The 22,582-nt window shown below is 42.9% G+C and overlaps 1 protein-coding gene across 2 annotated transcripts; it reads right to left on the bottom strand.

The window, feature by feature from the left end:
- Positions 1–1,915: 1,915 nt before the first annotated feature.
- Prdm1 (PR/SET domain 1) lies at positions 1,916–21,983 on the bottom strand. 2 transcript variants are annotated; one of them, XM_051175595.1, is made up of 7 exons: positions 21,697–21,983; positions 19,809–20,057; positions 13,327–13,446; positions 9,995–10,247; positions 4,192–5,297; positions 3,812–3,940; positions 1,916–3,444 (listed from the first exon to the last, which is right to left on the bottom strand). In XM_051175595.1, the coding sequence occupies exons 1-7, from the start codon at positions 21,736–21,738 to the stop codon at positions 2,869–2,871; spliced, it is 2,475 nt and encodes an 824-aa protein (XP_051031552.1). In that variant the 5' UTR covers positions 21,739–21,983; the 3' UTR covers positions 1,916–2,868. The 2 variants fall into 2 exon arrangements, with proteins under 2 accessions (XP_051031552.1, XP_051031553.1); XM_051175596.1 differs by lacking the exon at positions 21,697–21,983 and adding an exon at positions 20,416–20,685.
- Positions 21,984–22,582: the final 599 nt, after the last annotated feature.

Consider the following 22,582-nt stretch of genomic DNA (forward strand, 5'->3'; position numbering starts at 1 on the left):
GAGTAAACACATGCCATTTTGACATGGGTCCTAGTGCTTTTTAGCTCCTCCCTGGGACCTCAAGTATATTGATAAATATCCATAACTCATAATGAAAGAAAAAGTGCACACTATTGAGAGTCATGACATTACCACCCTGAACAGTCTTGGAAGCTAAGCAGGGTCTGGCTTGGCTAGTACTTCAATGCGAGCATCATGAGGTACCATAATCAGTGATGTTCACTTGCTTTGTAGAGCACAGGAAGGTGGGAAATAGGGCATCATGGCTGGTACTGCTGGGACAGGGAGATACAAATTTAAAAAAAAAATCTTCAAGATGTGGTTCAGTGTCACCCTGGCATTAGGGACAATAGGGTAGGGTATCTTATTTCAAGACACTAGACAAACATTTGTAAAGCATGAACATTTATATTTAATTTACATTTTAACAATTTGCACATAAATAACAATGTAAACCAGTACGTAAACATAAGATAGTTTATTCTAGCAAAGTAAAAAGCCAATAACTTTGGTCAGTCTTAACTCTGAGAGAGAGAGAAAAAAAAACCACCGTTAATTGTGGGCTCAACACTTACATGTAAGAGGCCTAAGAGGGAGACAGATGGCAAGAAAAGCAATTAGTACTTGTAAAAAATCCTCCCAACGAAAGAAAACACAGGAGGAAAAAAGGTCATTAGAAAGAAAACATTTGGTGTCAATGTCATGTCATGCTTTGGTTTACCTACAATTAAGGATGATTTTCATTAACTATGGATGCATCCAGAAATGTCAGTCTTGAGTTGGGCTGTTACTCAGTGACATCTTGCTTGCTAGCATGTGTAGCATCTCTGATTTTGATCCTTGCAGGTGAAGAGAAACCCATCTTGCTAGTCACAGCAACGGATAAGTAAGGCTCTTGGGTTTCCCTGGGTGAGTTGAAGTTTTCCTCTTTGTGTTAATAGATACATACAAAACACTAACCTAAGCATTAGACTGCAGGCTGAGGAGGTGTCAGGATTCCAAAGGAGGGAGATGAAGAGAGAGCATAGTGGAAAAGGAAAAATTTTTCTTTCTGTGACCCAACTAACGCAAATGTAGCACAGCAGTCAAACTGGACAGATGATGTTAAATAGCAAAACACTGTTTCTATTCCTCCCTGGTCTCTACACAGCCCTAACCTCTGCACCATGGTGCTATGGTATCTCGTAGCAGGCAAGGTGGTGCAGGAGCACCAGTGTGATGGTGAGGTCATGGAGTTTTAAGCAAACCCCCAGAAAGAGGTTCATTTTGCTCTTTAGGAAAGTAGGTTCTTTTACATGGCTTGGCTCACAATTTAAGTGGTTATAAATATATTATATATACACATGGTATAGTGGTATAAATAGATTCATAAATATACATCATTCTTTGCTACACCTTGAACACCAACAGGTAACCTTTGGGCTTAGACTAGTATAAGACAAAACAACGCAGCCTACCATTCCGGAGCACACATGCTCAGCTGAGTAGCAAGTCATGAGATAAGACATCACTTCCTGCACTCCTACTGAATACACTCAATGAGGTAATTGTTGTTGAACAACTTTGCAATGCCCTTTCATCTTCAATTAAATTAATTATAAAATGCAGAAACACAAATACTGAGAAAAGCTGAGTTTTACAGAAATTACAATTGATGTGTTGGGGATAGGAATGTTCATTACCCGTGTAACCTAAGATGATAAAATACCCGTTTTTTTTGTTTTGCTTTGAGTTTGTATTTTAAGTGTGGTCTGAGCCTATCTACATCAAATCCTTCTAGGTAGGGCACCACCTTTGTGCAAGTTTGACATTAAAAAACAAAAACAAGTCAACAACAAAATGACACCCAGCCCTAAGCCACCAACCCTCTCTCTCTCTCTCACACACACACACACACACACACACACACACACACACCTGTACTTCAAGACAGATTCTTGGTGGCTTGACATGGCATCTTATCTTCTTCACATTTTCAGATAACACACTGGGTTGCCAAAATCATATGGCCACTCAGAATAATCCTATGACATTGGAGATAGAAGACCCTATATTTTTGGAGGGACAGGCTGGCAAAGCCTGTCACTATTTTGGTAAAATTATGGCTAGGAGGGGAAAAATAAACTATCATAGAAAACCAGAAAATATACATTTCTAATTCCTTCCACTCAAATTATTGCTGAGTAATTCTGCACACATACCCCCAACTTATACAATGTTGTTCAAATGATAACATTCTGAGTTAATACACCAACCATATGACTTTGGCAATGTCAAAACCTCATTTTAAAGCATTGTTATAGAGAAAGGTTGACTGAAATCACATAGCTGACTATTAAGTCTCAGGTATTTCAACAGATGTGCAGAAATTATCTACAAAGAATAGCCACAAGACAATAATACATTTATATTCAAATTACAAAGAATCTTTCCAGTCATTGTAAACTTTTTTAATTATTGCTTTTTGAAAGATAAACTGTATAATAAATTATGAAGGATTATCATTGAAAAAATAATTATGGCTAGGCAATAGTTTTAGTAATAGGAAGGCTATGCAAACATATCCACACAAATATTCAAAATACACAAGTTCAAATATATAGACATGGCTGTAAATAAGTATATATATATATGTATATATATATAATATGTATATGTATATATAGTTGAGTCTTTGCCTCATTTATGCCCTGAGATTTTGGTAACTTTGGAGTCCTTCTTAAATTCCAGAGTGGTGCGGGAAACCACCTGCTGCCAGGAGTTCTGCAGATCTGGAATTGTTTACAAGCAATTCGACACAGGCACCCTGACTCAGCAAGTCATAACCTAAGAAGCAAAGCAAAACAAAACACTTATTTTCTGAAAATCTTAAGGATCCATTGGTTCGACTGTTTCTTGTTTGACCTTTACAGGTACCAGAGGTAGTGGGTTGCTGTGAGGCAACTTCATGAGGGACAGGTCTGATGACTCATAGAGGCTGCACCCTGAGGAGAGGAGTCCTTTCCCCATGTTTCTTTGCAAAGACACTTTCAGACCATTTTCTTCTTTCTCTTTTCTGACCACAGCTAGAATCTCCTTCTCCACCATAGAGGTCACATCGATGCTGTCCTCCATGTCCTCAAGACGGTCAGCATTGTCACTGATGTCGAACTTTTCAATTTCTTCATTGATTCGGGTCAGATCCTCCAAAGGCAGCCCGGCGGCTGGGGCCACTGGACAGTTGCCCTTCAGGTGGACCTTGAGGCTGCAGAGATGGATGTAGCTCTTGTGGCACTGGGCACACTTGTGGGGTCGCTCCCGGGTGTGCAGTCGCTTGTGCAGCTTCAGATGCACAAACTGAGTAAACTTGGCAGGGCACACCTTACACTGGTAAGGTTTTTCTCCAGAATGCAGTCGAAGGTGGGTCTTGAGATTGCTTGTGCTGCTGAATCGCTTGTGGCAGACCTAAAGTGTGGAGAGGAAAGAATACAGAGAAAGGAGACAGGGAAAAACTGTAAGATTAAATATTGCCAATGGCAGGGGCAAGACAACCCAGCTACCTTGGGAGCCCAGAAGTCTCTTAATGGCACTCATGGTGTGGTAAGCAGTAACGGGGGAAGCTGTAGTTTCATCTGCGGCTATTTCCCCACCCACTGGAAGCTGTCACCCACCCATCACTACAGCCTGTGAGCAGCCACAGAGGGTCGAGGAGCTTCACAGAGCCAGCATCCTGTGACAAGGCAGGAATCCTGTGTTGGAAACAACACTGGGGGGTAAGGCCACAGATACTGTCCCCAAAGGTCAAAAGTTCTACCCAGAAAACACTTCCCACCTGGCATTCATGTGGCTTTTCTCCTGTGTGTACCAGGTAGTGTTTCTGCAGGTGGGCGAGCTGAGTAAAACCCTTGTTGCAGGTCTGGCATTTGAAAGGCCGTTCTCCACTGTGAACTCTCAAGTGGACCTGGGAAGAAGCCACAGAGGTTAGCTCTGGGGATGAGATGAGGCCTAACATCTTAAGTTTCCGCTCCAACAGCCAGGTGCTTGTGATGCAAGGATCTTAGGAACGGCATCAAGTTAAACCCCACATTTTCAATATTCAGCAGGGAGCACCCGTGCAGCTTAGTCCCAAACTGTGTCTCCTATGCCTCAAGCACAATTAACAACCCCGCTGCACGGCAGCCAACTTCAAGCGGCAGGTGTCTGGAGGCCTACCTTCAGGTTGGAGAGCTGACCAAACGTCTTGGCGCAGACGTTACACTCGTATTTGATCTTGCCGTTCTGCTTCTTCAGCGGGTAGGGAAGAGTCTTGTAACCGGTCATGTTTCTTTTGTTTTTGATGAGATTCACGGCTCCGTCAGTGCTGGGGGCTGCCATCACTGCTGAGGTAGCTTTGGGTTGTACCACGTGTTCGGACGTGGCTGCGGTTCCCGCGGTTGGAGATCCACTGGGGGGACTACTCTCGTCCTTCATGCTAGCGGCAGTCCCAGTAAGGGAAAAGGCACTGTGGGACGCTGGGACAAGCACCTCTCTGGGGTGCTCGGGTGGAAGCAGCCTCCGGGCTCCATCTGAGGGCAGGGAACTCGGTAGAGAAGCTGGATTGAGCATGGGATGAGTCAGGTTGCCCCCACCAAGGAGGTTACTGTAGACAGGATACAACCTGGGGAAGAGGCTGAAATTGTTGATGCCATTGATGTTGTTCATGGTGCTCAAGCCATTGGAACTTATGCCATAGGGTGGCAATAGGAACTTGGGGTAGTGAGCATTGTAAGAGGGGATGAAGGCTGGTGGGAGGTGGGGGGCAGGTGCATAGCCAGGGTAAGAGCCCAGGCCCTCTGAGCCATAGGAGGCATTCAAGTAGGAGGAGGAGTCCCGGGGTTCCAGGAGGCCCCGTGCCAGGGGTGACACGGTGTTCCCTGGGCTGCTCTGGGGGCTGGAGCTCTTGAGGCTCTGTTCAGGGCTGCTGCTTGCTGGGGGGCTTGGAGTTGTGGAAGACGGAAGGGGACTGTGAGTAATGTAAGTGGGTCTCTCTAGCCCATAGGCCAGGGATGCTTTCAAAAAGTCTTCGGGCAGAGGTGCCCGGATGGGGTAAACAACCCGGGGGTAGAAGGGCATGTCAGGGCTCCCATTTTTCCTGAAGCCATCCATGTCCTTTTCTGAAGTGAGGGGTGAAATGTCGGAACAGTAGAAGTCCTTCCTTTTGGAGGGATTCGAGTCCAGTTTTAGGATTTCTTTCACGCTGTACTCTCTCTTGGGGGCAGTCTTTGGGTAAAGTTCATTTTTCCCACTACTGTATTGTTTTGGGTGGCTTTCCGTTTGTGCTAAAATGAAGAAGAAAGGGCGGTTACTCAGAGACTGTGGAGAACCAAAGTGAAATCAGAAGCATGCTCCTCTTCTTGAGAAACCCTGAGTAGCAGCTGACAACACAAAGGCTAGACACCTGTCCCCTAACGCCTCTCACTCCAGAGGGCTCTGGCCACCCACTCAGCAGCACTGCTCCATTTCCTCAAAGGGGGGGGGGAGAGTGGGAACAACAACATCAGAAGCGGGAACAATGGCAGCCTCCACACAGCCACAACACCCTTGGAAGATCTGGCTTCCATTAGTGCAAACTATGACAGAAAAGTGCTGTTCAAACTGGAACGGTAGAGTGCTCACTGAGACGGGGTGGAAAAAATACAGGGGTGTGGGGTTGTCACACGTTATTAAGTCATTCTGATGTTTGCCGTTCACCTAAAGGAAACCAGCACACTCTGCAGACTGAGATGAGAGATTAAAACTAGTTTTAAGTAATGAACAGTCATCAATTTTCAAGTGGATTCTTTTTAAATAGGAACTCCATAGAGCTCTGTTCAAACTGCCTGTGCCAAATAGATTAAGGTCATGGATGCTACCCTGTATGGCCATTGTTGGACAGCACCAAAACTTCACCAAGCTCTGGTCTAAACTAGGCTACCATCTGGGCTGTCTCCTGGAATCATGAGGCATGACAGCTACCTCTGCCAAACCGCAACAGGTACTTCCCAAGCCAGTTCAATTACTTACAGCACCAAAGAAAACAGAGGCAGCTAAGAGGAAAACATTGACTCCTAGATATGGCACACATTCCCTGGTAAAGCTCAGAAACAATGGGGCCTTCCTAGACCGTCCACCGCCATCTGGCCCAATTACTCAGGGAAGATGAACCCTGCAGGAGAAGCCTCAGATCAACTTCCCTGGCCAAAGATAACACATATGATGCACAGGCTGAGCTATGGTTCCCGGGGTGCTCTCTCTAACAGGCACTCCTCCCCAGGAGCATGCTGACAGCAATGTGGGGAGGCATGGGTACGAGGGGGTGGGGTTATACATGCTCTGAATAGAAGCAAGATTCTTGGTCCCTGCAATCGCAGGTACAGGATGATGCTTAGGGCACTTAAAAACAAAAACCCAAACAAACAAATAAACAAAAAACAGCATCCTTTTCAGTCTTATAAAACAGCCCTGTCAGACTTAACTGAAAAGGAACTCCAGGCTTGCTACCTGTTAGGTCTGAAGATGAACTCTTTGGAAGCCCAGAACTAAACCTTTCCAATCCATTCTCCAGACTGACAGGCTTGAGGGATTCAATTCCAGTTGGAAAGCCCTTTAGAGGATGTTATCTCCTGCTGGCTATTATCAGTTCCCCCTGGGCAGCCAGGGCCCCAGAATAAACACAGTGGCCAACACTATCAGGAAGATGCTGCTGGGGTCAGTGATGGAAAGCTTTCTGAGGGAGAGCAATTTCTCAAGCCTCTAAACCAAAATAAATACCCCCTTATCAGGCCAATATCAGTCTTTCGGTGAGGCCCAGCAGGCAGGAAGTTCAAATTGTCACTTTTGTTTTTTAAAGCTGAAATGGTAAAGGAAGAAAGACAAGTAAGCTGGAAAACTGATAGACAAGGCATCCTATAGTCACAGGAAGGGATTTACTGGAGGCTTAAAAAGAAAAGAAAAGATAATGATTTGGAAGCACCCTCAGGTCAAAAGAAAAGAAAAGAAAAGGAGGTTGTGTGTGTATAACCCTAACTATGCCCTTTTGGGGGGAATGAGTCTTACTATACTATTCAGCTTTGGTTGGTCCTGAACTTGCTCTGCAAACCAGACTGGCCAAGAACAAGAGATTTTCACCTGCTTCTGCCTCTCAATTGCTGGCATTAAAGGTGTGCACCACCACACTCAACTCTGTGCCATTTTTATGTGGCAAATCACATCTAAGCCTCACAATGTTTTTGTAGTAGCCCCATGGTGGAAATGTAACAAATGAAAGCTCGAAGTATAAGGCATTAGGCTTTCTCAGTGTTGGGCCCATGTTTAATCATTGCTAAGCACTTCAGTACTGAACTCTCTGAAGCTAATGGTTGAGCCAACACACAAAGAAGTCAGAACTTCATTTTTCTCTGTGACACACATGGCATCGTGTTTGCTATCTCTGTCTTCAGAAAAACAGGCCGCCAGCTTATTCGGAAGGAAGATCTGCAGGAAAATATCAGTGTCTCCAAAATACTTTACAGCTGGAAATTATAGACTGTACATGAAGGTACATTTTTAAAAACTCAGCCTCCAGCAGCTGAGTAATCAGAGGAGCTGGTATCATTTCTGACTCTCCTACTTAGCAGCTTGAGTTAACATGAAAAAGAAAATCAAGATCTGTTTTTGTTCTTAAATCTTAAATGGCTGTAGGCGGACAGAGTCATTTCAAGAGTGAGCTGCCTCTGAGGTTCTCAATGGCTTCATTATGCCGACTCACATTTTCGATCTATAATAAGCACCCCCAGGACTACAAGAAAGAACCTAGAAGTTCTGCAGTAGGCAAAACAAAGTCTGTTTTCAACTGAAACCGAGAAAGCAGATTAACTTGCAGAAGTCTATAATTTGGTCAACTGATTTCTAGATGAGTTAGTTAGATAGATAGAAAAAAATTACCAAAAAGATTTAGAGGGCTAGGAACTAAACTTAATAGTTCTTTTTTTACCTTCTTCCTTCCCTTTTCTTTCTTGCCAGTTTGTGATTTCTAGCCACTTACTTTCCTTCATCCCATCCCTACTGTTTCCCCCAAGTAAGCCTTGGCAGGTTGGTTCTGGACAGACGTCTATTGTGCTTTAAGCATGGAAGAAATCTAGCACAACTCATCGTGGACACACTCTGCCTATTAGGCCTGATGAAATGGTGGAAATTTTCCTGATCACAGCCTCAATCATCAGTTAGTTACCACACCTGAGCCAGCAGGTTTCACAATCAGTGACAGCAGCCTTGTAGTGTGACTGCATTGTTAACTCTTTCTTTAGTGGGAACAACAGACAAAAGACTTGCTAACCTGACACTCAGAGAACCCTGAATAAATCAAAAGGGGTATCTGAAGAAAATATGTCATTCACAGTATACATGACAATTAGTTCTGAACAAAAAAAAAAAAAAAAATCAATGCCCCAGAGAGGCATGGGGGGGGGGCACATGCCTGTAATCCTAGCACTCTGGGAGTACTGATGGGATCAAGTTTGAAGTGAACCTAAGCTGAGTGGGGCCCTGTCAGAACAAAAACAAAATAACAATAATAAAAAAACAAAACCCAAACACGCTCCCTTTGGCCAAGCTGGGGATACCACCATGCTCAGCTCAAGGGCGCTGAGTTAAAGGCCCTGGGCACAGAACCTATAATGGGGATCCTACAGCTGAAGCTATAATTTTCAGAAAACTGAAGTTCCTGAAAGTCTGAACACTGTAGAATGAACACAGATAGCTAGCCAGTCAGAGTATGCTATCTCTAAGTCATTGGTCTTAAGGTGAAAATACTAAGATTAATATTTATTCCCAGTGACTCAATGGCAAAATCTGAACTATATCCTCCTGATGAAAGCAAATGAGACTGCACAGAAAACCTGGGTAAACAATAACTTGGAATTCTCTATAGTTTTCTGTAACGTTTCCTCAAGTTTGAGATAATATCAAAATGAAAACTTATGCTGTAGGATGATGGCCCATGCCTTTAATCCTAGCACGCAGGAGCCAGAGGCAGGCTGATTGCTGAGTTTAAGCCAGCCTGGTCTATGCACCTAGTTCTAGGACAGCCAGAGCTACACAAAGAAACATTGTCTTGAAAAATCAAAAATAAAAACCAAAACAAGCCCCCCCCAACAAAACCAAAACTTTAAAACCTTCAACATTGTTTTAATCAAAAGGGGGTCATTTTAAAAAGTGCTGCAGAACTCATAAGTATAACCCAGAATATATAGCCAGAGTTAGAGGTTAGACTTTTTTTATTTTTAAATTGTCCTTAAAGCTACTTGAGAATGACTAAAATAAAGGAATGTTTTGTAAAGGTCATGACAGCAACTTTAGCAAAAAAAAAAGTAAAAGCTTGTAAACCTAAGGAACCAAGAATCTGTCAAGATAAAGTGATAGGTGGTTACCGTAAGACTGATTCAAAGTTGAGATTAATTCATTTTACCATAAGGAAGGAAGCTAAGATATGTAATCTTTTAGGGCTATTCGCTTAGATGACTTGAATAATTATGACAGTTTTTTTTTTTAGAATCAGCCTTCCACATTAGACCATGGCTTTACATGTACAGGTATCTTTATAAGATTTCAATGAACACTCTAAACCCTGGCACATGCACATTAAGGCAATAAGGGACTACAGTTGGCATATTGGACATGTCCATACCAGTCTGCATTATGTCTGCTTCTAGTTGCCCTTTTGCATAAATTAGAATTGGGAATATATTTCTTTCTGTAACTCTCCGAAATCAACACTCAGAGAAGGTCATCATATATAATAAGCATGCAATAAATATTTGATTAAATAAGGAATAGGAATATTGAAAATGTTTTCCTCTTCCTAGTCTTAGCTAAAGCCACCTACTTAGTCCAACAGGTGATGAAGCCATATAATTAAACAACATATTATTAGCTCACAGGGGCAGAACTAACATGACCGGCGCTTTTCTTTTCTTTCTTTTTTTTTTTTTTTTTTGTTGTTGTTCTGTAATCCACTTACTAAGATTCATCACTGTGAGCTCTCCAGGATAAGGATAGTGAAGCCTCTCTGCAAAGTCCCGACAATACCACACAAGAAGTTCCTGGTTGGCAGGGATGGGCTTAATGGTGTAGAAGTAGATGTTCATCCCGTTCTGACAGGCAGCCAGGTTTTGCTCCAAGGCAGAATGAGCTGGATTCACATAGCGCATCCAGTTGCTTTTCTCCTCATTAAAGCCATCAATGAAGTGGTGGAACTCCTCTCTGGAATAGATCTGTCCGAGAGAGGAGAAAGATGCAGTGTGAAAGGCAGCTAGCCCAGAGCCAGGGAAAGCTTCCCCAAACCTCTCAGAATAAACCCAGGCAAGCAAAGCAGCCCCCATAGCATAGTTAGAGAAAGAAGGAACCATTGGTCTGCTGGGAGTCGCCTTGAATCAGCAGAAATGAAGCATGACATAGGTAAGGTACATTCTGTCAGCCACCTTTTCCATTTCGATGTTGTGGTCTTTTCATGCCTGGAGTGCATGGCACTGCCAGAGTACTCTTGCTACGGTAGCAAACGGCGAATGGGCGTGTCTGCTATGCTGACTTTTAGTGCTTTGAGTCACCGGGCAGACGAGCCAGCAGAGGACTGCAGCAAACCGAGTCTCAGCTTTTTCTGTGGCCTCTGTGCTTGTGTTTCCTACACCTCTGCCCCGGGCATAGACTCTGCAAACATCCTCCACCCCCAGCCCCAGTCCCACAGCAACACTTGTTCAGATGAATACTTGGAGCCCTGCCTTTTTGTGGAAACACTGGGTGGGGCAAAGGTGAACTTCACCTGCCATAACAGAGTGAGCCACTGGCACAGAGGCCAGCTTGGCAGTCTGAGAAGTCACTTTTCCTCTTGGTAAACATGTGCAGCCCTGTGCCTCTCTTTCATGCCAAAAGAGTAAAGATTTCCCAGTATCTATGAGGAGGCTGGCTAAAACAACACACACAGAACCATGATTTGGGGCTTTTGGAAAAAGCAGAGGGAAGAAAATTACACACACACACACACACACACACACACACACACACACACACACACACACACACACAACAGTTCCTGTAAAGAAAAACACAGAGTTTGCCCTTTAGCAATGCTACCTCTGGCTAACAGCTGTACTCACAATGGTTAGAAAAAGGGCATAGTTAAGAACAGAGGAAAACACTCTTACTGAAACCAAAGAGCAATAAACTCACTCCTTATCTTCTCCAGAAAGTTCCTTTCTTTGAAGAGGCACCACCCTCTTTCAGACCCCAGAGCTTTCTTTACACACGGAGAGTCAATACCTGGTCACCTGCAACCGGAGTCTCCAACAGATGCCCTGCTTGCTCAGCCCAGAGAGCTCTACGGGGCAGCAGGCTATTGCTTTATTCTTAGTCACACTCTGGCTGTGTGACCGTTTCTGTATTTCTCTCTAACGCTATCAGAAATGAAAAGGAACTCTGTCCCTTTAATATAGGCAGTGAACAGCAGAATCAGTTTCTTTTAAGAGTGACTTCCTGTGAATTGTGAGGGGGGTGTATGTGGCTTCATCAAAGCAGCCTGTGAGAGCTTCCGCGGTGTGTCTTGTTAAGAGAAAATGTAACAAGACTGGGTGAATTCAGCTATCAAGAGGGGTTTTCAAGTTTGTTTACTCTGACGCGCAAACTTCCAGGAACATGGGGTTCCAGCGCTCTCGCACTAGGGCGGAAACTGCTAGCCTCGGGTGTGTTGATCCCAGTCGGCTTTCCACGACTACAATTTATTGTATCCTCCTCGTTTAAAAACAGACCCATAGATGTCATAAAGTCACACACACCCCAAGAAAATAAAATCATGCATTTGTAATACGCACACTGATGCCTGCCTTTCCATTTATTATCATGAAGATTAAACACATGCTGACTCATAGTACAGTTACAAGAAATGTCACTGGTTTTTCAACTTGAGCATCTCTTTGACTGTGTAATTTGCATGAAAGCCCTTCATTCCTCACAACAGATGTTCCTATTCCTGCCCTACAAATCAGGCTCTTCCAACAAATGACAAGTTTTATTCCTTATACTGTTTTTGTTGTATATTAACAACTGATTTAATCAATTCCTCTCAAGGAAAGCCTTTTAGTTATTTATATTACTATTATTTTGTAAATCTATAAATGAAGCAGGACAGGGAGAGTAATGGGATTCTTAGGCGTTTCTTAACTATCTTCAAAATGACAATGTATTAATGAACATGTCAGATGGACAAGATTAATATATTTCTATGGCTTCCATCTGAGAGTGACCATAAAGGCAAAAATATACTCACATTCAGTCAGTCAGTCCTGTAATAATATATTTTAATACCAAGTAATTATTAAATAAATAAAAATTGAGAACAAATAATTCTTAACAAATCTACAACTACAGTTGTAGGAGTAGCAAGTAAATGACTGAAAGTAAAAATGTCCTAGATGTAGAGGGATCTCTTAGGAATAGCTTCATGAGTAATTTCCTAACCAAAAGTCTTTATAAGTTACTTATGCAAAAGTATCAGCCAGGGCAAGCATGATCCAGTCTTGGTTATTAACATATCTTTAGGTGGTATGTTCTCTGTGTTGTATGAGGAAAAGTGCTCACTAAATTTATATAAATAGCTCTTGACTTCCAAACTGAGCAGGCTGGAGACATCTTGGGGAAAGGGAGGTTGACTTTTCTTTATCCACTCCCAATTCAGATTTTACCCATGAATCCCATCTCCTAGGTCCCCCCAGGTTCCTTACAAAACTTTGACATTCCAAGAGAGACTGCATAGGTCAGACCTTTTAAATAGCTATACTAGCCAAGTCTGTCATCTCACATGTGTGTGAGCATCTTCCTTATGCTTAGCAACTTAAGATACTGTCAAATGTAATAGTTTTGTGTGCAGATGGATTTAATAAGTGACTTCTGTGGTTCTCTGCCCTACTAACCCACCTTCTACCTATCCTTTCTTAGTGACATTTCTCTTCAAGATAATTCATTTATGATAACTCTTCCATTCAATTGAAGTAAACTCAGCAAGAAATCAAGAAAAGGTGAAATCTAAGGCTTGGTGACTCATTACTACTTCCTCGAAGAGAAATGCAAATGAACCTGCCCTTGAAGCAAGCAACAAACTGTTTCCTTTCATCACAAAGTTGTGTGTAATGAGTTGCAAAGATCAAGATTCACATGCAGTCCCATTTAACCACCTACAGCCACAATTTCCAGTGTTTCCTTGAGTGAGCCCATTGTTCCCATCACAGGCTGAAAAGGGACGCTGTTCTTTAAGCTCCATCTACCCCCAATATTGAAAAGTCTTGAAAATGTTTCCTTACTTACCCGCCAAAAGTATTTCCTGTTGGCGTTCTTGGGAACCGTGTCATTGGTATAGATTTCACCTATCAGGGGTCCAAACCTTGTTCCCTTCGGTATGTACTCCTTACTAACCACTCCAATAACCTAAGGAGATAAAACATGAATTTGTTACTGAAACTCTGAGGTGTCAATCTTGTTATTTCAGTGAATTGAGTTGTCAATTGGCATCAGTGATGCCTCCACAGCTAATGCACAGCAAGCTTCCTTAAAGTCATCTAGGCAAGGAAATAGTCCAGGGAATTGCTTTCTGATGCCTGTGGCTCTTTGCTTTATTACTTTTCATGCTAGAAGACCAGATCAGCATGCTGTTCCAAGAGAATAAAGCAGAGAGGGAGATGTCAAGATTAGACCCTTCAGTTTCCCCCTAGATCCCTCCTTCTCCCTCAAACCATAAACACAATGTGCTTGAGGGGGGAAAAAAAGCTTTAACCTCAGAAACCAAAATAATGCTCTTTACTTATCCACAGAGGCCAAAGGAACCAGAAACCAAACACCTTGGCCTATGCCCTTACAGTAAAAATACAGGGAGAAAAATCTAATTGGGTGAGATTTGGAGAGGAGGAAGATGGGAGTAATTAAAATACTCTTGTTGCAGTGCAGAAGCTCAGGCCACCTTCACAACTGAATAGTGTTTTTTGTTTTTTCATTCCAGATGAGATTTTTTTGCCCCCTCTTCTTTCCCCCACAGCTTGTAAGGGTTCTTTACTAGAAGAAAGATCTTTCAAGTAACTTTGTTCTTCTCTAACATCTACTCAATGGTGGTCACAAGTCCCTCTTTGAAATGGAATGTGTAATGAGGAGACTGTGGGTTCTAAAAGATGTGGCTTCTAAGATCTGAGGAAACGACCTGTTCAGTCAGACTGAAGGCTTCATGCATTATGACTCTGTGGGGTTTGCTGAAGAAACATGGTAGCTATGGCAGTTCTTCCTTGATCAAAAAAAATAAAAATAAAATAAAATAAAAAAATCAGACACAAACTGGAAGCTCAGTTCACCTTTCACAGTAGAGATTTGTTTTCTCATTTTAATTTTCTTTGTGGTTCAAAACAGTAAGAAATGTCTCACTGAAATGACCAAGGGCAGTGTAAAACATAGGATTTATTCCTACTTTTTATTTTTCTTAGTAGCTCTTGTATAATTATATATCTGAAACAGCAAGTGCAGATAAGTGAATGACTGTTCAGACAGTTTGCAGTGGAATCCAGGACTTTGGTTATAATACACACTGGTACCTCAATCGATCCATCAAAAATTTAACCTCTGTCTAACACGGAATAAGCAAACTTGCATAGCTTGTTGTCATGTCATTTTTTTTAAATCGTCAAATACCCTTTATTGCAAATTATTTAATATTTAATATACAGTTAATAGTGCATTCTTAAGACAGGAAAAGGGGTGGAGGAGGAGAAAACTTTCTTTACTCATTACAACTCGAAACAAAGTTGGTGAGTTAAAAGTGTTATTTTTGGTCCTATAAGAATTTGTGGCAAAGGTCTGAAAAAGGCAGATGTTCCTCTCCTCTGCCCTCATTACATCTGTGTATGCTTCTGAGAACACTTCATCACTGCTGCTGTTGGTTACGGCCCAGTTGAGGAAGACAGGAGCATCTCAGAGCTGAGATGCTAGAGACAACAATATACAGAGAAGCCTGGCTGGCCTTCCCTGGTCACGGCCTTGTTTAGGACAAATTATTGAACCTACTTTGTAAAACTCATGAAACTGTCTTCTATAATACACAAATTATTAGACATTTACATTTGAATGCTTATTCCATAACATTAAAATGCCAAACAGGAAAAACAAATAATGCCATTTGTCAGAGAGCCAATAATTAGCAGCTGATAATTTCAACATATCCACTTTAAAGCAGTGATTTTAAGAAAGGCACTCGACTGGTTCATCAACTTTGTTTTAAATTATAGCCTCCTGCAGACAGTGTCTTCGGAGTCAGCGCTTGATTACCAACAAGGAGCATTACATCGAGGTCACAGTTTCCCTTCCAAATTGCCATCCTTCTTTCTACAGAGTGGCCTCTTGGTTTTCACCTATCAGTCTTACACTAAGAAAACACCTTTTCCTGTGGCCAAAAGGAAGTTAATTAGAATCTCGTTCCTACAACAAAAGAATTGTGGGGAAGGCATAAGCTATCTAGTACCTTTTAAGCACAACTATGGACTGGGCACTATACATGTTTAAATCAGTATTGGAAGTACCTGTCATCTATAACCTCACAAATGCAAATGAACAGACAAGGCAGGAGAATAATTAAAAAGCAAGTAGCCTTTTTAAGAAAGAAAGTACTGGTGTGGCTTCAAATCCCAGCTACTCTGGAGGCTAAGGCAAGAGATTGATGAGTTCAAGGTCTGCCTGGGAAATATAACCAGACTGAACTTTACTATTAGATGGTTTTTATAAACAAAATAGAGCATAATATTTTGAATTCCTACTATACATAGAGACGAGGAATATAGAAAAATTAGCCCTGATAGATACACAAAGACACATAATTCAGCATTCTGAGATTAGAGGAATCCTGCTGCTTCTGAGTTACCTATCACTAGGAGGAAGCAGGAAGAGCACCAGCTCGTGGCCTGTAGACTACAGACATCTCCAGAGTCTGTCTCAGAAAATGAAAACTAAACCATCTACATCCATCCTACGTTTAGCATGCTAATAACACACAATAAACACCTCCGTGTCAAATCCACATCTGCAACTCTAAAGTGGGGATGGAAGCCAGAGTTGTTCTTAATGGAGGTCCTAAGAGATCCAGATGAGTATAGTAGCCCAACCCCACCTCCCTAACCCATTGTTTACAGTGTTCTATTCTAGGTACAAGAAAATGGTACAGAGAAACTTGGCCTGCGCTTTGAGTTGCACAGTGCTAAAAACACTAATTAAGAGTGTACTCACCTAACTCAGGAAGGAAACTTCACTGGAACTGACCAGGGTCCTAAAGAATTACTGCTGGAGAATGGCCACTGTATGCCTTCTATAAACCTATCAGTAAGAGAAAGAGGCCTCCAAAGGCTGCCCAAGTGTCAGCTGCCCCTACAGAAGCCCTTCATGCTTGCTTTATGTGCTGAGCCGACCTCTCTGCCACTTGGGCATATCTGTCTCTGTCAGTGCTTTGGCTATAGAATACAAACTGTCTGTAGCTTTGAGACAAAAACCAGGGTTTCTTTTTAACTTTACAAAATAAAGATTTTTTTTTTTTAACAGTTCAGGATGGATGGGATGGAACTATGAAATGAAAGATAATAAGAACAATGTAGGTTTGTTTGCTTTAAAAACAAGTCCCCCTTTAGAGACTGCAACAAACTCACACAAGAAAACACGGGAATTTGAAAGAGACACTATTCAGTTGTGAAGGTGGCCTGAGCTTCTGCACTGCAACAAGAGTATTTTAATTACTCCCATCTTCCTCCTCTCCAAATCTCACCCAATTAGATTTTTCTCCCTGTATTTTTACTGTAAGGGCATAGGCCAAGGTGTCAGTCTGTATTTCACTCCATTTTTTTTTTTCAAAGAAATGAACAGGTGTTTCTGAAAGGTTTCCAACTTCATTATCTTTATATTAAAGACAGTGGTGATGCCTTGCCATACGCTATCCAGTAGAAGAGTTTGGAGGTGGATTTGCATGTTCTGGTGAGATTCTTTACAGATGGCTCAGCACAGTAATGGACCTCAGTCAGAATAGACACAAGCCCCTACGATCTGCCTGATGTTTGTCAGCACTCAACTCCAGATCAGTCTTAGAGGAGCCAAGTGCCTCTTGAGGACAAGTCCCCTCAGCTGACAGCAGAAACCTGTCTTGGACACTGCTCCTAAGCCTCCAATGATTTTTCTGTAGTCAAATACTCACAGATTATTTCCGGAGGCCAAGGGGAAACTCCCCACAAAAGAACAACCTGTCAGGTTAAACGTTCTACAAGTTTTAAATAGCATGTCTGTATTTGGTTTTAGATCTGGAAATAGGAAGTAAGAACAGCCTCAATAAAAAGTGCAGAATGATTCTGAGCCAGATCTAAAAATTAATGTTAAGATCAAAAATACAGTTTGTATGTTTTGTTTTTAAACCCAGGGGGTGGGGTGGTGGGAAGGTGCTGGCACATAGCACAAATTCATAATGAAAAATGATCTTGCTAAAAAAAAAATTCCCCAGGATGTCAGCACACAGTACATAAAGTAACAGCTTTTGCTATTTTAATGAAAACATTTAAAGATGAGTGAGATAAATCAGTCAGAAAAAAACCTACACATAGAAAAGCCTTTTTTTTTTTTTTTTTAACCTGTTTCCACAGCTCATGGGACTCATAGAACTAACTGAACAACGAAACAACGAGAATATATGTAAACATTTCATCGATTCTAGATGCTTCTGCATTGGAACTGGTTTGCATGTATCACACCCTGAATGGCTCAATTCTGCCATTTCACCATCCCTAAGGAGCTATCCCTAAGTTCAAAACAAGGAGAGAGGGAGAGGGGGATAGGGAGAGAAAAATAGGCATACCTTTTAGTGTAAGCTTAAGACAGGATGATATTTAATTTTGTTTCCTGGTTGCTCTTATGATTGAGGACTAAAGAGGTACTACCTCTTATTCAACTGTTTCACTTAAGTAAAATATGGGGATGAAGGATAAAAGAATCCCAACTTCCTACATGCTATGAAGGATTCCCCTTCAGGAAGAACACAAGTACTGTCTCTATCTGGTTGCTTAACATTACAGGAATAGGGAGGACTTTGGCAGAAAAAAAAAAAACCCAACAGGCTTAGTAAAAAGATGGGTCTGAACTAGGTTAAGATGATAAATAAAGCCACAGTGACACCAACAGGGACCCGGGGAACATGATCTAGAGACACCTGGAGCAACCAGAGAACTTTGCTCCCAGTCTGTGCCTGGCTGTAACTACATAGCCTTTGGGGAAGTTGACTATCTTGCTCTGAACCTTGAACTAAATGATCTAATAGCATAACTCCACTCAGCCATGATTTTCAGTAGAATGACAAAAATTGAAAAACTTAAGTGTTGAACTGAGAAGGGCATCACAGGGTAGTGAAACAGATAACCCACAAAGTGGGGTCTTTACTTCTGTCCTAATAGGCTGCACAGACAACAGGACATGAATGATCCTTTTGAGTGGATAAATGTTTAGTCAAATCCGATGTGGCAAAACAAAACAAAACAAAACAAACAAAAAAAAAACCACCTTTTAAAGCCACAGTCAGGCCTCAACACCCAAACAAATGCAACATTGACTACAAGATACAAGAGCTCCTCTCTGCTCAGGGGCTTTCTATTGAGAACACTGCTTTCAGGAAGAGGTATAATTAAGGCTGACCTCTGGGGTTACATTTTTTTTTTTTTTGGTAATATTTGTATGCACACTGCAATTTAAATTTTGCCTTTTATAAAATTTAACACTATTCTCTCAAGAGTGGAGCTTTAGTAAAACTCAAAGCAGAATTCCTCTTTCTCCCCCTCTCCCCTTCCCCCAAAACACTGAACTCAGACACACAAACAGGAAAGAGACAGTATTTCCCCAACTCCGGGGACTCTCACATGAGCTCTCCTCAGGGAAGGACGAAAGTGATTTATCTTGGCCATAATGAATACTCCCAGGAGCAAATCTGGATTTTTATAACACGGAATCCCCTTTCCACTGCTCCCCAAAGACATTAAGTATCAGAACCACGGCACTGTGGGTGATGCCGGTGGGAAGTCTGCCTGGGGGTGGGGGTTGTCCTCAGCGAGAAGACCCTCAGGAGAGGGACTGCAATAGTTAGATTCTCAGAGCAAGAGGTAGTTCTGCAAATCCCTTCCAGCCACACATTGCCAGGCTTTAATTGTTATATAAAAGGGTAAACACAAGTCAGGTGCTCCTCAGTTGCTTGTCCCTTTGAAACAACAAAGAGTGTACCCACTTCAGAAGCCATTCAGAGTGGGGCCTGCCAAGCCTGGCCAAGGCAGAAGAGCTGCTGCAGGTAAACAGTGGTTAGTGAAGTCATCCTGACAGAGGACACTTTTAAGTGACCCTCTTCCTCCCGGTTAATGCCATCACTTCAGTTAATAAACATGTCAAGGTTTTGAGAATAATTTTAGAAACCCAGCTAATAAAGCTGGCTCGTTAAAAAGAATAAAGCCATCTCACGAGCAAAAGGAGACATCTTTTTTTTCTCAGAAAATGAAGAGCAGAGCCACAGCTTCCTTACAGGGCTGCCCACGGGAGCCAGCTCTTCCAAGACATGTCAATTTGCCAAAAGATTTAACTGTTTACTAATTAGTATAGGACAGCTGACGGTAGGAGGAAATGACTAGGAATTGGCTTGAAGAGAAAACAGTGAGTAGAGAGGTCAATTATTTGCCAATAAGTCCTCTTGGTTCTCAGAGATAGTAGTAGCACTAACTCAAGTGCCCATCGTCAATAGGGCACAGGCTTACCTCTTTGCTGTTGTTGGTGGCATACTTGAAAAGCAGGTTCCTTGGTAGGGATGCCTCTGCTTGAACACAAGTACTCCCGTCGGCACCGGAATCCCAGGGGTGGTCGTTCACTATGTAGGTACACTTCTCTTCAAATTCAGCCTCTGTCCATAGAGTCATATCAGCGTCCTCCATGTCCATTTTCATGATCCCAGTCCTGTCTGCCAACCCTTGAAACTTCACGGAGCTGGAGCTACACTTAGGGGCAGCCTGTAAGAGAAGGGAAAGGCCTTTAATCCCCATTGTCCGGCGTTCCTGTGGCTCCCTCTGAGAGCTATGACTAACACAGTAGTCTGAAGGCTTTAAGAGCTGATGGAGGACTTGTACAGTTGAGTAAGAGTCCAAAGCCGTATAAAGCAGACTGCCTTGAAGAAGCACGGTTTTAAAGTGCAACCCTTGGCTGAAGAAGAAGAAAAAAAATTATATATATATATATATATATATATATATGTATGTATGTATATATATGTATATGTATATGTACACACACACACACACACACACACACACACACACACACACACACACACGGCAACCTCATCCTCATGGGGAGAAAAAGAACAGCTACCTTTGATCAATCCTTGACTTAACCTCTGAAGGCAGAAATACATTGTGGGCGCTGCTGCGTCCTGTGTCCCGGGACGCCTGGGGTCATGGCCGCCAGACCCTCAGCACTGTGGAAAAGCTGCCTCAGAGAAGTGTCACAAACAAGGAGAGGAAGAGGAAGGAGCGTTGTCTGCCTCTGAATGAAGCTAAAAATGGAAAGCGCGTGTGGTGCAGGAGCGGAACCCAGCCTGCCTTTTCCAAATGGGGAAGACTGAACTTTCCCACCAGCTCCCTACGCGAAGCAACTTTCAAAACAACTGGGTTGTCCTCCTCCCTCTGGCGCGCTAAGTCTTTCATCCTCTACCAGAGAAGCCCGAGAGGGGTTGCACCCTGCCAGCATCTCTGAGCACTCAGCCTTCCCGAGCTCCCATGGACCACAGGAAAATAGAACTGGGTGAAGGGGTAAACACCCTGCAGCCCTTTTGGATCGGTGGGCATATCGAGCCAGATAGGAAAAATAAAAACAAAACATGAAAAAAAAATTAAATAGAATTCCCTGAAGAGAATTCCTTTAGGAGCTCTCGGCTACAAATAGCACTTTCCATTTAAATGTGAAAGTGCATGAATTCCCAGAAGTCATTGAAGTGGCACAGCTTACTGTAAGTAAGTTATACAGAAGACTCGGGGATCCTCTTGGAATCTGCCCTCGGAAAAAAAGTGCTTTCCAAAGAGGGGAAACAAAGGGATGAACAGCCCGTGCAAAGTACTCCCACATAGATGCGACAGATAAAAATTAAAAATAAGGATATCCATGTAGGAACGCGCGCTAAGAAAATGTAAACACCGTGGTAGTCCCCGCATCTTCCCTAAATACCACGCTCTGGGAGTGGGGGGGGGGGTGAGGGATGTTTAGTTGTCTTTGCCCCAGTTACAACTTAAACACTTTATTTAGTTCCAACATGTAAGGTCACGTTGGACAAACGATGCTAAAGTTAGTAAAACTGAAAACCTAAGCTAACCCGGGATAGTTGCCTTGCTGGGAGCGGGTGGGGGAAACGGACTAGAAGCACTACTGAAATTTCAGTGAATTGACAATTATGTATGTCTAGAACCGAAAGGGTTAATGATTCATACGGGGAAAAAAAAAAGTCTTTTTAAATGTTTGACAGTGCTCCGCGCGCTAAAGCAGAAAGAAGCGTTGGTTTCTACCGCGGCAGCATTCTTTAAAATAATAAGAAAGAAAGAAAAGAGAAAGGAATAAAAAAGTTTTCAAATCAGATGAAAACAGAATCTAGCTCCTTACCAAGGTCGTACCCACACGTTTTTCCAAGAGAAGATCCAACATCTGAGATAAGCCTCGCTCATGTCCACCCAGTCCACATCCTCCCGCGTCCCAGCCGGGCTGAGCAGCACTGACGCGCACCTCGGCGGTCCCTCCTTTTCTACGCCGCGGGCCGGGCTGGCTCCAGGCGGACAGGTGCTGCGCGCTGCTCTTGCGTCTCCGCAACACTGGAGGGCCGAGTGTCACGGCAGCACTGTCTGTGCTAGCGAGCGACGGCTCTTCCCCCTCCCAGCCTGCCGCAGACTTCTTTACCCACTGACTGGTCTGATTCACTCCTACCCGCCGCCGGGATGGGGGCGTGGCCGCACCTGGACAGCCCAGCCGTGCCGCGCGGGGTTCAGGGCTCACCCCCACCCCCACCCCCGATTGCGAGCCGAAGCAGCTTCCTCTCTTTGCAAGTGGATTTCAACACGGACTGGGAATCTTCTTACTTCCCTTCGCAGGCGCTTGCCCTCCACGTTTACTCACACTGGGATTGTATTCTAAGTATTCCAGATCGCTTGCTTCCTGTCGCGGCAGACTCAGGCGGGGTGGGGGACTCCTCCAAAGAACTAAACCCAAGTCACCCAAACTCGGTGTCTCAGTTACTGGATCCGACGTACTTGGAAGGAGAGAGTTTTAAAAAAAAAAGTATTTTGGCATCACGTGTAACGCAAGGACGCTGTGTAGTCCTGGAGTCATAGCCAATAAAATAAATAGAATATTCTAAGACGTTTCTCCTCTACTATTTAAACATGTGGGATTTCATTTTTTCTGCTAACTGAATACATTCAGCTTGGGTAGACCTAAGTTCCTTCTTTTAACCATTTGGACATAGGGAAACAGGAAAGAGTTATAATCATATATA

This window comes from Phodopus roborovskii, unplaced genomic scaffold (assembly GCF_943737965.1).
Source record: "Phodopus roborovskii unplaced genomic scaffold, PHOROB, whole genome shotgun sequence".
Lineage (NCBI taxonomy): Eukaryota > Metazoa > Chordata > Mammalia > Rodentia > Cricetidae > Phodopus > Phodopus roborovskii.

Bases quoted from the DNA above. Each gene is read 5' to 3' on its own strand.
- Prdm1 (XM_051175595.1), bottom strand. From the start codon at position 21,738: ATGTTGGATCTTCTCTTGGAAAAACGTGTGGGTACGACCTTG. The intron at 20,058-21,696 runs GTAAGGAGCTAG...CTTCTCTTACAG, and splicing joins AACGTGTGGGTACGACCTTG to GCTGCCCCTAAGTGTAGCTC. The intron at 10,248-13,326 runs GTAAGTAAGGAA...TCTCTCGGACAG, and splicing joins ACAGGAAATACTTTTGGCGG to ATCTATTCCAGAGAGGAGTT.